Below are 14,340 nucleotides of genomic sequence, written 5' to 3'. Positions count from 1 at the left end.
GAAAAGCAGCAATTGCAAACAGAGTCAGAGAACCCTTGAACTCATACCAAAGGTGAGAGGGCTCGTCCGGGAGTTGAACCCGGGACCTCTCGCACCCGAAGCGAGAATCATACCCCTAGACCAACGAGCCTGACTGATGAAGGATCGGGCTACTTGCGTACACTTGTACAGTCACCGAACGCTGGCCTCTAACCGAATGAGCAGGCACTAGTTTTAACAGAAAGCGTTTGTCGTTAGGGAGCCGTACTCCCTGGCAGGCAGCGATTCTGAGTATGTTCTGTGAAGGAAATAAACGCTTGTCATCTGGCTGAATCGTAGTACAGATGAACACAAGCAGCAGTAAGGATTTCAAAACCACGACAGTTTGGCTCAGTGCTGCAAAGGAAGGAGCCGACTGGCTGCTCGTTCTGAAACCGCTGGGCTCGTCCGGGAGTTGAACCCGGGACCTCTCGCACCCAAAGCGAGAATCATACCCCTAGACCAACGAGCCTGACTGACGAAAGATTTGGCTACTTGCGTACACTTGTAGAGTCACTGAACGCTGGCCTCTTACAGAATGGGCAGGCACTAGTTTTAATAAAAAGCGTTTATTAAACGCTAGGGAGCCACACTCCCTGGCAGGCAGCGATTCTGTGCAAGGAAATAAACGCTTGTCATCTGGCTGAATCTTGGGTATGTTGTAGTACAGATGAACACAAGCAGCAGTAAGAGTTTCAAAAACACGACAGTTTTGAGTTTGGCTCAGTGCTGCAAAAGGAAGGAGCCAACTGGCTGCTCCAGCTGCTTGTTCTGAACCCGCAGGGCTCGTCCGGGATTTGAACCCGGGACCTCTCGCACCCAAAGCGAGAATCATACCCCTAGACCAACGAGCCTCTACGACAAGAAATCTTTCGGGAGGGCACCTGAAATTCAGTGAAGCCCATCTCAAAGACGGAACACGACCTTGCGTCGAGATACGAAAGTGTTGTTGTTTGAGCGTTAGAAAGCACTTGAAGGCATATTACAGATTAAAGGCAAAGCTTGCTAGACAAGGCCCAGTGGCCTAATGGAGGCCCGTCGCGGATAGTTGTAATGCACTGACAGCCAATCAGATTGCAGCATTTCCCCCCCGCTGTCCTTGGTACTGAATTTTTTCCCTGTCCAGGGTGCTGAAATGCTGCACTTGTTATTCAAAATTTCACATGAAAGGCAGGTTAAAATCTACATCAGTTCAGTCTGAAATGTGTATATCCTTTTTTGTATAGATAATTGTATAGAGGAAGGCCAAAATTACAGTATGTAATATCAGTATTTTATGTATTATTACACTGCAAAAATAATTTATAAATGAAGACTGATACTCTGTTAAATTCAGTACCAAGGACAGCAGGCAAAAATGCTGCAATTTGATTGGCTGTCAGTGAATTACAAATAACCTATTTAACCTATAAAATAAACTGACTAGTGTTTGAAGATGAAATCAAGTGAAACAAGTTCTTTACTTAAAATCAATGTTTTATTAAACCTACTCATTCTGCAGAATTTAAAGTGCTAAAACAACCAACCAAATAACCAAGTATATCTAAGGAATGAATAGCTGCTGCAAAGCAATGGGATGGGGCTAACAATAGGGACTGAAAACAAACAAGTATATAAAAAAAAGTTTATAATGAGAAATAACTATCAGTTCTGATATACAGATCCCACACAAGAAAAAAAGTACAAAATCAATCAGATTAATCAGTACACATTTCACAAATAGTAGCAATTTACCAGAATATGCTCGATTTAGAACTCCTGTGCTAGGATGGATGTTATGTTAAGGACAGGATGTGAAGAACATAAAAACAATGACCGGTTAAAATGTGTATGTAATTGAAAGGAATGGATGGAGCAACAGAATGGTGCAACTTGAAAACAATGGATGATTAAAATATGAAATGTATCAAGAGTATGCTTAAAAGTGCCGAATTTCTATTTCTTTCTCTCTGCTGACCACCTCTCCTTTTCCATGCCATAGAATGATGAGGTTTGAAATTCCCTCCATGTCATTTCCTGTACCATGCCTCTGTCTTTATATAAGGCGAGGACTTTAGCTGGGCAGTAAATATATTTTCCTGCCACTCCTGGAAACCCTGTGTGAATATGTTTGCTGTTTGGGCCCTGCTTTAGCTCTGTGCGACAGAAACGGCACATTCTTCCCTGAGGTTGAGGGTCCGGGAGTTTCCTCTTCTTTTCAGCTTTGTCTTCCACTCTGCGCTTTGTTAATTGCAGTTCACGCTGAAAGAAGTCAGTCTGTGCAAACTCTTCAAAGGCCATTCTAGGATTTGTCAGTCCCTCTATAGAATAGGCTTTAAACACCTTTGTGGAGCAGTAGTGATATCTAACAGGCCCTTGTTGATAAAAGTGATGAATTGATGATCCGTCACTTTGGAAGCGGGATTTTGGCTGCCCACACGCAAGACATTTTTTCGTCTGTCTGGGTTTTTGTTGCTGCTGCTGTTGCTGCTCCTGCTGATGTAGCAATATGTCCTGTACTATTTTCTGTACATTCTCCTGTGTTAGTGGCTTATCAGATGCTGGCTGTGAGATCTGATCTGCTGGATTCACAATGGCTGGTGGCAGTTCTACAACTGGGACATGGACTGTCTCACTTCCCTCAGTTAAACTTTGCCACAGTTTTTGTGTCTCCAAAAGTTTTTCTGCACTGGTGTTCAGTGATGAACTTGTGTTCACCTGTTTGGCCAGGTGTTTTATGTACTGCGTTATATGGTATTTGGTTGTGGGATGAAGCAGACTGTTTGGATCTGTGGCAGAATGATGGACCATAGCTGCATAGTCTTGATCCACAAGCTTCAACATGTCTTTCTGTCCATGGTAATTGTCTAGGAGGCCGTCAATAGCCTCCTTCATTGATGTTGTCCATCGTTTGTGGTCCAAGACGAACACCCGTCCACCAGTCTTGATTGGTCCAGTGCGGGCACTCCTTGGTGAGGACTGCAAAGGCAGGGGTGGGGTATTTGAGGTTTCTGGAACAAAGAAAAAGTTAATTGTTATTTAACTAATTTTCTGAGATTATCTTGATGAGTACAAAAAGTAATTTACAATTCTATTAGGTATTAACTTACCCATTTTAACTGGAGGTTCCATGCTTCCTTGGGACAACATCTGTACCTTAAGGATTGTAGCAGGTTTAATTTGGGGGAACTGGGACACAGGCACAGCAGTGGGTGGTGCTGGGTTTGTGGATGGTGTTGGGTCAGGGGGGAGAGGCACAAGAACAGAATAATCATCTTTCTTTTGCACCCTATGCTTGTTCCAATCAAGTTGAACTGGACGGCACTCTGGCTCTCTGTATTCAAGGCCAAACTTCTCTCCCGTGTCCCTTTCCCAGTCACTCTCTTTGAAGCTGAGTTTAGCTCAGTTATCAGTACTGGATCAAAAACAGGTGGGAGGATTACATCTGGCTGCTTAAGGTCCAGAAGCCTCTGGTAGTTCCATCGTGCCACCCCTGTCATGCCCTGGGCCTGGAACAATTCGCAGGACACATGAGTTCCAGTAATCCACTGGGCCTGGTGGAAATGATACCCCTCCTGTTGTGAGGTCCCTCTGACTGGAATCCATATGGGGACTTTTGCACCTTCACCAGGGACATGATTAAGCTGCAGAGTTCCCCCATACCTGTACAGGATTCCCTCTGTGACCTCAGGGTCACTGAGGCACCCACGGAGAATGTGCACCCTCTGGATACGCCATGTCTTCAGCATAGATGGTTTGAAGAGAGGTAAGTTGTTTGGGTCTGTGGTCAGGTGGAAATGCAGAAGAACTTTCTCCACTCTGTCTATCAGTTCTGTTGGCTGTGGAATTCTGGTCCTACAGTGCTCTCTGATGTGCTGTTTTGTAGGACTTGGTGGCTGAATTCCACAGAACTGATAAGCATCCCTGAGCTTCTGCAGGTCTTCCTGATCCACGACAGAAAAGGCAGCAGAGAGGAGCTGACAAAAGGTGCTGTAGAGGGGATGATGCTCTGAAGTGCACTCCCGTGTGAAACGCCTCATACAGTGAAACAAATCCAACTTCACCACAATGTTGGGGTTGTATTGTGTACGGGATGCACAGGTGTTCTCCAAAGGCCCAGCAGTGGCCTCAGTGATGATGGATTGTGTGGTACTCCAGGCATCCCAGTTGAGGTGCTCTCCGTGGTGAAGGTCAGAGATTCTGAATGGTGCGCAGCAATCCCTGAACACAAGTAGGAGGAACTGATTAGTATTACAAAAATTACTCTTTGATAGGGATGTAACGATTAATTTGCAATCGGTTGAAAAGCAATAAAATTATGTGACGATTCAAGTCGGTTGAGATGTTAAACGAATCGCGATACACGTTTTAAACAGCAGGGGCATTTACTGTATACTGTGAACCTCGCTTACTTTACAGGCACAATAGCAGCGAGCAGCTATCGTTACGGACGGTGCGTGCACACTGGCACAGTATGGAACTTGAGCTTGTGAACGTGAAGCTCAACTTTCATAGGAATGAACTGAAAACGATCGTTTTGCTTCGTTCGTGCCGCGCCAGTGTGTGCACGCACCGTCAAACACCATCGGAGAAGTGGCGGCATTTTGACTCTCCGTAGACTAATAATAATCACCATAGTGGGAAGCTCCAGTCACCTCCGTCTGCATGTAAAAGGCATTAATAGGCCAAACTACACAGACCGGCGGATCCGGAGCCCCACTCATGGCAACAAGTGAGATCACGGAGATCACAAGGTGCATCAGTGTTTTCATGGCAACCAGGTGTTGTATTTATTTTACTCTCTTTCTCTGAATGTGTACATGGCTTGTAATTTTTTTTATAATTTGTTGATTTATATGGCATATTTTTCTAAATATGTTTTATTTATTTATTTATTTTTTTACTCTTGCTAGTGTAATGATACAAATTATAACATGAAATTATAATCTTGCCTTTATTACAATGTGAAACCCAGTCAATGTGGCACTAATTTTACCTAGTCTTTTTATTTCAGCTATTCCTCTGTGCAAGATGAGTGTGTGAAGGTACCAGTGTCCAGCCTCTTGACCAGACGGACAGAAAGACTGAGATGAAACAACCTTGAAGGGACTTTCTCTGGATTGGTTTTAAAATGTCAATGTAGTTTTATTATTTGTCAAAATATATTTCAATTTTAAAAAGAAATGTGCAACATTTTGTATGAAAAAATAATAAAAGGACACTTTTTCATTTATAATTTGTCAAAAATCACATTTGTTTAAAAAAAATTGTATCGTGAAACCAGTATCGTGATTTGTATCGCACCGTGAGTTGATTGAATCGTTACGTCCCTACTCTTTGAGAGTTACAAATATCATGTATGTTATGAGTGATAGTGGAAGGAGATGCAGATATTTCTCACCTGTCTACCCAGTGGTAATTGGCCTTCTCCACCCCTGCATCATTGTACCTCCTTGCTAACCCCTGGTACATGGGGGTTCAAGGGACTTCTCTCTCTCAGACTGCACCGTCACCCAGGAGGCAATCATCCAATTCGCATTCATAACTGCATAGCTTGACATGGTACCAGATGACAAGGTCACTTTTCGTGCCACCTTCCTGGTGTGGTCAGACCGCAACACCTGTCCAAAAGTGCCCTGCAGGAGCTTAGTGATAGCCGGCTGTTGGCGCCGGAACTCATCAATGAGGCAGTCAGTCAGGTAGTGAGCAGAGACAGAGACTCCACACCACCCATCTGCATCATCATAGGCTCCAAAAGACTGTGGAATGTTATCCTTCCTCACTAGGTGACCAAGAGTCGTCTGCCCGTAAACCCCAACCTCAGCATCCCAGGCGTTCTGTATGCTGTGAAGATATGCCAGGTGAGCTTGTTCATATTTCAGGTGCATCAGCTCATTCACCTGGTTTGCCATGTCTGAAGGTGACTTGCCAGTGCGCCTCAGCTCATGAAGCACAGACTTACAAATGGCCTTCTTGTAAGTTAGGAATGCTGGCAGAATGTTTGTGAAGTGCTTTGGCAGTTTCTCCGTCCACTGAGGACTGTCAGCAAACCAGATCCTCTTGCACATCCTGCAGCGGAGGCGTGAAGCAAAGATGTAGTACTGTCCACTGGTGCCAACAATCACTCGAGGCCTACCCACACCGGCTGAGACTACATCTGGCTTTGGACAACCATGAAGACATGGGAGAATATAATTATTTCTCAGTCTCACCATGATGTCACTTTCTGGTTTCCAAATAAAAAATGGATGGAGCTGAAAGAAATTGCGGGATGGGAGCACTGACACAGTGTCAATGAGTTCTGGCTGTGGCGGGAGACGACGTAATGAAAGGGCGTTTCCTGGCTTGAGCAAATGGTGGGACCCAGGCCACAGTCCCAGAGATTGGAGCTCTGTCTTCATCCACACTTTCAGGTCCAACCGCTTATGTCCTGATCTGGTCTCTGTGCCGGTGGGGCAACAAAAGCAGAAGGCCCTGCTGTGGGAACAAGGAAAAACAAAAACATAATTAGTGACTTGTTTTCTATTTATTCCAATCATCTATTATCAAACATGTATTCATTACTTAAAGGGGTCATGAACTGGATTGTTTTATTATTTTATAATGTTGCCTGGGGTGACCTTATAATGTTAGTATGATTTTTACATAAGAAAATTGTCATAATTTATAAATAAAAGCCATTTTTCCAAGCCTGATTTCTGCCTCAGATTTGAACGCTCTGTTTTAAGGGGCGTGTCTGCTGTGAGACTGCAGTGTAAACGCCCACTGCTGTGATTGGCTGACATGCTTGCAATGAAATAGCTAGTATTACATGAACTCTCTCGAAAACTTTTACTACGTTTTTACTATTACAGCTATCGAGATTAACAAATCGTGAAAAGTATCGTTTAAAGCATTATATTTAAATCTATTCCATCACATGAAAGGTTGCAGCATGATGAGCACTGAGCAGATGAAAGACAGTCTGTTGATCGCGTGAATAAAGATCTTATCATTGCAACGCAATTTTTGCACTCTCACAAATGCTTACACCAAATCACAATGCAAACACGATGTGAGTACACAGTAAGAGCTTCGTTGTGTAGTGTAACAGTGTCATTATGTCATCACGAGTTTGGTAAGTGTCCAGATAAGCTCTCGCGGCTCGCGCTGTGCTGTTTGATTGACAGCTTGGGCGAAAGGGATCGTTCTTTGATAGCTTTCTGTAGGCTATATAATTTAATAACAGTTTAAAAAAAGATTATTTTCATAATACTACGAGAAATTATGTGAAGTTGATCGTTTAGTCACTGATGCATAAACAGTATTGAACGATTTTAAGAGAAATATCTGAACTTGAATAATTACACCGAAATCACTGATCGCAGATCAGGCATTAGAATACACATGGTTACTTACATGTTGCTGGCAGATCCGTGTCGGGAAATTGTGATTGACTGATTTAATAAAGTTTAACCATGCTGGAATCCGAAGGAAGCTTATGACTGTCTTCTTCCACAAACAGGCACTGCACAATATTTAGTAAACAGCATGTTTATTGCTTGTAAGTAGCTCGATCCGGTAGCAATTATCATGTCGTCCTATGTTATTTAGCATGTTTGGGCGAATCGGTGGGCGGGGCTAAACAGGCCGTGTTGAAGTAGGCGTTGATCTTCTTTTGTGGAGGCAGTGTTTTATCCTCTTTGACGTCATAGTTCCCCACTTTGAAAAACGAGTCGTTTGCTGAGCCTGATGTCTATAAAAGCTTTTATTGGACTAACAAGGTAGTTTTCAGTTCTGAAACTTACAGGATATTATTATAGTATGATGATCTCTTATATGTCAAAAGCTCAAGGAAACTCAGTTCATTTCTCAGTTCATGATTTCTCAGTTCATCACCCCTTTAAATGAGCTCTTGTTTCAGCATCAAATTTATACATTATTAGCTAACTGTAATTTTTATATGTACATCTCTGAAACGCATAACTGAAAAAATCACTTTGAATTGTAGAGTAGACTCATGCATTTTCTGTAAAGCTGCTTTGAAACGATATGTATTGTGAAAAGCACTATGCAAATAAATTTGAATTAAATTAAATAGAACATGTAGTCATTTTCACACATTGTATTATTATCACAGATTGTATAATAAATGAAAACATATTTTGGCCATAGTAACATCTTCAATGTAGTTATAAAAACATCTTACTGTGTGGTGTCTCAGGTGTATGAGGGACTGGTCTGAGTGTCGATGGGGGAACACCAACAGAAGGACCTCCTGAGAGAACAAGGATGAAAACAGAAAAAGTAGATTAGTGCAATGCCATCAGGGATGGGCAATATTTCAGATACATTTAATTTAAAATACGTATTTGAAATATAAAATACTATTTTGTATTTGAATGTCTTTGAAAAAATAAATTAAATATATTTTGTATTTAAATACATTTACGTTTAGTATTTTTGTATTTTCAAAATACAAAATACTGTATTTGTATTTAAATACATTTTCTCCACACAGTATTTGATATTTTATTTTGATCCATTTCAACTGAGGTATTTTGTAATTTTATTTTATATACATTTTCATGTATTTGTGCCCATCTCTGGATGTCATAACATTTACACTTTTTATTCTTCTCATTATAGACTGTATAATAAAGGGACACATTCGGGCCCAGTAACACTTGAGAAAAGAGTTATGAAAACATCTTACTGTGTGGTGGCTCAGGTTTATGAGGGGAAGAGGAGGTCTCAGAAGGTGGGAGGGTTCCTGAAAAGATCAATATATGGTTCAGTTAAAACCAATAAACTTGATTGCTTTATATTGCATCATTTATTTATTAACTTAATTACTATATTTGTTAACACTGCTGTACAGCCTTGAAGAAACTTATAACACCCATATGGGCCACAGTGTAAACATTGTTTAGGAGAAAATAAAACTGAATATGAAAATCAGCCCGTGATACACACCTGGTGTTGAGACATTCACCATAAACTGCAGTTCAGGAGGAAGGGGCATAGGTCTCTTCACTGTAGGCATGGTGGGGGCCACAAGGAAGGAAAGACAAGCGGATAACAAAAAGCATTCATCAGTAAATTATTGAAGTATAACTGATATTACCACAGTGCACAAGACAATTCATTTATTGCATTAATATGAAAATTTTGCAGATGGAGAAACAAACTACACTGCAATTACCATCTACTAGTGGCTCATGCTGTTTCCTTTGGGTGTCAGCAGGTGGTCTGGACAGTGAAGCAGCTGGTACTAAAATAGATATTATTATGTTAGTTACAGTGCCCTCCACAATTATTGAACCCCCTGGTAAATATGATCAAAATTGGCTGTAAAAAATAAATCTGCATCGATTATCCTTGTGATCTTTCATTCAAAAAATGTGCAAAATTCTAACCTTTCATTGAAGTAAAAGAATTGAAAGTGGGGGGAAATCACATTATGAAATAAATGTTTTTCTCCAAAACATGTTGGCCACAATTATTGAAACCCCTAGATTTTTTTACGAGTAAAATATCTCTGAAGTATATTCCCATTAATATTTACCTTTTTTAGTACACCAGGGTGACTAGGAACATGAAACTGTCCAGCTATGACTTCGTGTTTCACAGAAGTTTAAATATGAGGAAACACAAAGGCCAAATCCCCTTAATCATCCATCACAATGAGTAAAACCACAGAATACAGTTCTGATGCGTAGCAAAAGATTGTTGAGCTTCACAAAATAGAAAGTGGCTGTAAGAAAATAGCTAAAGAATTGAAAATCCCCATTTTGACCATCAGGGCAATAATTAAGAAGTTATAACCAACTAAAGATGTTATGAATCTGCCAGGAAAAGGATGTGTGTCTATACTGTCTTAATGCACGGCGAGTATGAAAGTTTGAGTGGCCAAAGACTCTCCAAGGATCACAGATGGAGAATTGCAGAGATTAGTTGAGTCTTAGGGTCAGAAAGCCTAAAAAAAAAAATTACCAAACAACCCCTACATCCCCACATGTTGTTTGGGAGGGTTTAAAAAAAAACCTCCTCGCTCATCCAAAAACAAATTCCAGCAAATTTAATTGTCAGACACGACTGGATCTTCAAACAACACAGGGTTCTGTGGTCAGATGAGACTAAAACAGAGCTTTTTGGCAGCAAACACACTAGATGGGTTTGGTGAACACAAGGATAAAAAGTACCCCATGTGTACAATTTAATATACCATTGGATCTTTAATGTTGTGGGCATATTTTTCTGCTGGAGGTCCTGGACTTCTTGTTCAGATACATGGCATTGTGGATTCTATCAAATATCAACAGATAAAAAATCAAAACCTGACGCCTTCTGCTAGAAATCTTATAATATGCCGTGGTTGGATCTTCCATCAGGACAACGATCCAAAACAAACATCAAAATCAAAACAAAAATTTGTTGTGGAGCACAAAATGAAGCTTCTGCCATGACCGTCTCAGTCCCCTGACCTGATGAGTGGGCTGAACTGAAGAGGAGAAGCACCAACATGGATCTGGGAATCTGAAGGATCTGGAGAGATTCTGTATGGAGGAATGGTCTCTGATCTCTTGTCAGTTATTCTCCAAACTCATCAGGCATTATAGGAGAAGACTCAGAGCTGTTATCTTGGCAAAAGGAGATTGCAAAAAGTATTTAATAAAAGGGTTTCAATAATTGTGGCCAACGTGTTTTGGAGAAAAACATTTATTTCATAATGTGATTTCCCCCCACTTTCAATTCTTTTACTTCAATGAAAGGTTAGAATTTTGCACATTTTTTGAATGAAAGATCACAAGGATAATCGATGCAGATTTATTTTTTACAGCCAATTTTGATCATATTTCCCAGGGGGTTCAATAATTGTGGAGGGCACTGTAGAAACATGAAACAATCAGTCTTGGTAAAGACACAAACCACTAAAATATTACTTCACCTGCTAAGTCTTATCAATTCAGAAGGTACTTCATTCTGATATAATATTTGAATGGTAATATAGTGGTAATACACTTTATTCATACATGCATTTTTGTATGGATTGATGCTCAATTATAATAATCTTTGTCAGCCTTTATTAGTCTAAGCAGGGGAAGCAATATGATTTTTCCTACCTTAAATAACATGCATGAAGAAAAAAAATTGTTACTTACCCTCACCATTGAGGAAATCAATTCATGAACCCTATTGGTTGCTAGGAACATCAGCATGCAAACATAACATTAGTGGAACATGGCCAGAATATGGCCAGAACACAGAAAACACACAAAAAAGAACGGTTTAATTCATGGTTGTGTTTTGGAGAGCAATTCATTGTGGCTCGATCCAACATGTGTGAACTTTTACAAAACATTTTTCAATTCCTGTGGCTTTTCCTGGTACTGCAAATGATGATGATGATGGAGCAGCATCTGGCAACACACAAAAGTATTCAATGGTATAGAAGACTCGCATTTAATAACACTGTTTGAGCCAAACTCAATTTTGAATGTTCAGTCAGTAGAAAGTCTGTACTTACAACACTGTACCGGTTCCTTGGTGGGCGATAAACTCAGCATTGCTTTCTCCAGGTCCTCATCATCATCCATCACTGTGACACAGACAGAAACAATACATTGTACTTCAGTTATTTTGGTTAAAAGCATATGTTCCATGGCGGAGTTGTATTTTGATGTAAATGAATACAGTTACAAAAAAACTAACACATTTTTTTCATACTGAATAAAAAAACCTACTTATGGGTTCATCAGGTGCACTTGCAGCAAGAACTGGTGGAGAGGAGACAGAGGCCGACTCCTTGTTTCTCAGGTACTGTTGCAGTCTGTACATCTGAGTCCCTGAAAAACACTTAGTCCTCATGATGAAGGCTGCATAGCCATCAGCCCTGCTGTCCCACACCTCCCGCCAGGTGCTCTTGGCACGAGAGCCAAAGCCAACCAGCTGATCATCCTCTGAGGCTGCACGAGTTGTGGGCTTTTCCAACTCATAACATAGAAGAGACTGGATTTCTTCAAAGCTGCGGGCATAACCCAGAAATGTCAACAAGCTGGCCTTGCTGTGCCCCTCTGTCATAAACACTCCAGCAGCCTCTTCTTTCTCTGTGTGCTTTATGAGGTAGATTGTGTAGCCTACATCATTTTCCAAAAGCCAACGGAAGGATTTCCCCTTATATTTACCAAACTGCAAGATGTATTCCCCCAGCACCTCTGTCCTGTCTGAGACATCCCCTCCTCTCTGTCCGACCACAGTCAGGGCATTTTGTTTGACTATATCCTCCCTCAGAGGTGCAGACTTGTCCTGCAGAGAAGTGTTGTCCTTGAGCAGCTTAGCTGCATCAGTTGGATCCTGATGGAGGTATCCTCGAGGTCCCTTGCGGAAAATAACTTTGATCCTCCCAGGAAAGAAACTGAATTTTTTTTGCATGCTGGCCTGTGACATATGAGGGGGTTTATTAGATGTATATAATTAACATGTACATCTTTAATTTTTTTAAATAATTTGTGTATTGCTGCTTTAGATTTTAGTATACAGAAGCTGCTCTGGGTCAAATTTGACTTATTTAAAGGAACTGTAGGGTCTCCAGAGGACAAGGAAGGAAAGTGAAAGAGTACTTACACTTCTTTCAAGCTGCTCTGAACTCTACACACACATACACACTCCCCACCATTTTCCCTCACCTACCAACATTTGCATTTCTGTACCTTAATGACTCTCTTTTTGCACTACTGCCATTTGTTTACACTGCCATTTGCACAGCGCTATTACAAATAGATCTGACACTACCTCATTCAATCAGATATATACTACCTCAATCAATGCAAGTTTATAAAAATATTGATATTCTTGTTTTATCTGTAATCATTTAATGCCATGTATGTCCTATGTACTGTGTACATGCAACAATGGGAAATATATGGTTATTGAGATTCTACTACAAAATAATGTTGCTGTAGGCCCTAATACTTTTAATGTGGTAAAAACATGGATAATTAGAAAGAAAATGTTCTCATAGGGCGAACGAACATTATGACATCTCGTCTTTTAAATATATGCAATCTCATAAACATTACAAAAGTTGAAAATAATGGTCAAGCCCATTCAAAATTTAGCTTGTAATCAACAGGTGAAGTGTTAAAGATGACAAATAGTTAATTTGGCAAGCTCTCTTAAAGGAGGAGCATTATGTGTGTGTTATCACGGGGGAAACTAATCTAATACAAAGATAAACACAAAAAAACAAAGCACAAAAACGAAGATGAAAGGTATGTGCATTCATAATTTAGCGTGCGTTAACCATCATACGATTAATTGGAGAAAAGAAAACCAGGCAGGGTAAAGTTCGTTAACAAACAATTCCCAAAAGGGCAATGTTGACGAGTTTGCATAAGGTTTTATAAAATAAAGTATCTTACCTTTGCCAAATGAGTTGAAATATGATGAATAAAAAGAACGCTGCTGTGAAGTTTCTCTCTTCGAGTCCGGATGAAGCGCCGCAAGAGTGATAGTGGGTAGGAAGAGCGCCAAAAGAGCGTTAGTGGCCAAAATAATATTGCATCCGTAGTGGTTTAGCACTACCATTGAAAATGAATGGGAAACTGTTTAGGGCCGTTTAGCTGAACAATCCACGGCCGCCGCGCGGGTAAGGCATCAGCCTCCGGAGCTGGAGATTGTGGGTTCAAGTCCCACCTGGGTCGTCAAATTCAAGCATGGTTTGTTCAAAGCAACAATGACCGTAAGATCTGAATTAGCATACAGCCGGCAAACTCCTGATAGCTGTGGTGGGTTTTTGTGTGCATCATTCTGGCCTGCCCGTGCATGTGCCCTTTCAGGCTGAAATTACACAAAGCACTGTGCGCAAGAGGCCCAGTGGCCTAAGGGGAAAAGGCTACTTCTTGCTTTTGCACTGGACCTACAACGAAGGCTTTGCGTACGAAAGCAGAGAGGCAGACTCCACGCACAAAACAGGTGGGAAAGAGTCATGAACTATAAATGAATCTAGTCATCCAAAAACATCATTGATACGTTTGTTTTGTCTATATAACCAAAATGGCAGTGTAATTGGAGAAAAACACATGGCACAGAAATGACGGGCTCTAAATGTAAACAGCCCCATAAAGGCTATGCCGTAGGCTTGACTTTGCACTACAAGGCATCGGCCTCCCACCTAGGGCATGCTTGTTGAGCTAGCTCTAAGCCGATGTTGCAAAAAGTCAATGATAATTTGTTCAAAGAAACTCCACAGAACAGCAAGTATAGCTGTGCTTAGCGTGTCTGCAAAAGAGCCACGGTGATTCAGTTAAGAGCGATATAAAATGGTTTGAATCCAACTACAGCATCTACAGGCCTGAAAAA

At 40.9% G+C, this 14,340-nt stretch overlaps 1 protein-coding gene across 1 annotated transcript; it reads right to left on the bottom strand.

The window, feature by feature from the left end:
* Positions 1-2,875: 2,875 nt before the first annotated feature.
* LOC307161784 (uncharacterized protein) lies at positions 2,876-9,261 on the bottom strand (the record flags this gene model as incomplete). The annotated part of the gene is made up of 7 exons (XM_079876728.1): positions 9,182-9,261; positions 8,953-9,012; positions 8,693-8,749; positions 8,186-8,254; positions 5,399-6,474; positions 3,154-4,218; positions 2,876-3,008 (listed from the first exon to the last, which is right to left on the bottom strand). The coding sequence occupies exons 5-7, from the start codon at positions 5,467-5,469 to the stop codon at positions 2,876-2,878; spliced, it is 1,269 nt and encodes a 422-aa protein (XP_079732854.1). The 5' UTR covers positions 5,470-6,474; positions 8,186-8,254; positions 8,693-8,749; positions 8,953-9,012; positions 9,182-9,261.
* Between the last annotated feature and the right edge of the window lie 5,079 nt (positions 9,262-14,340).

The sequence above is a fragment of the Squalius cephalus genome (genome assembly GCF_949319135.1).
Source record: "Squalius cephalus genome assembly, chromosome: 7".
NCBI lineage: Eukaryota > Metazoa > Chordata > Actinopteri > Cypriniformes > Leuciscidae > Squalius > Squalius cephalus.
The sequence above is the reverse complement of the archived record's forward strand: the minus strand, read 5'-3'. Positions and strand labels throughout refer to the sequence as shown.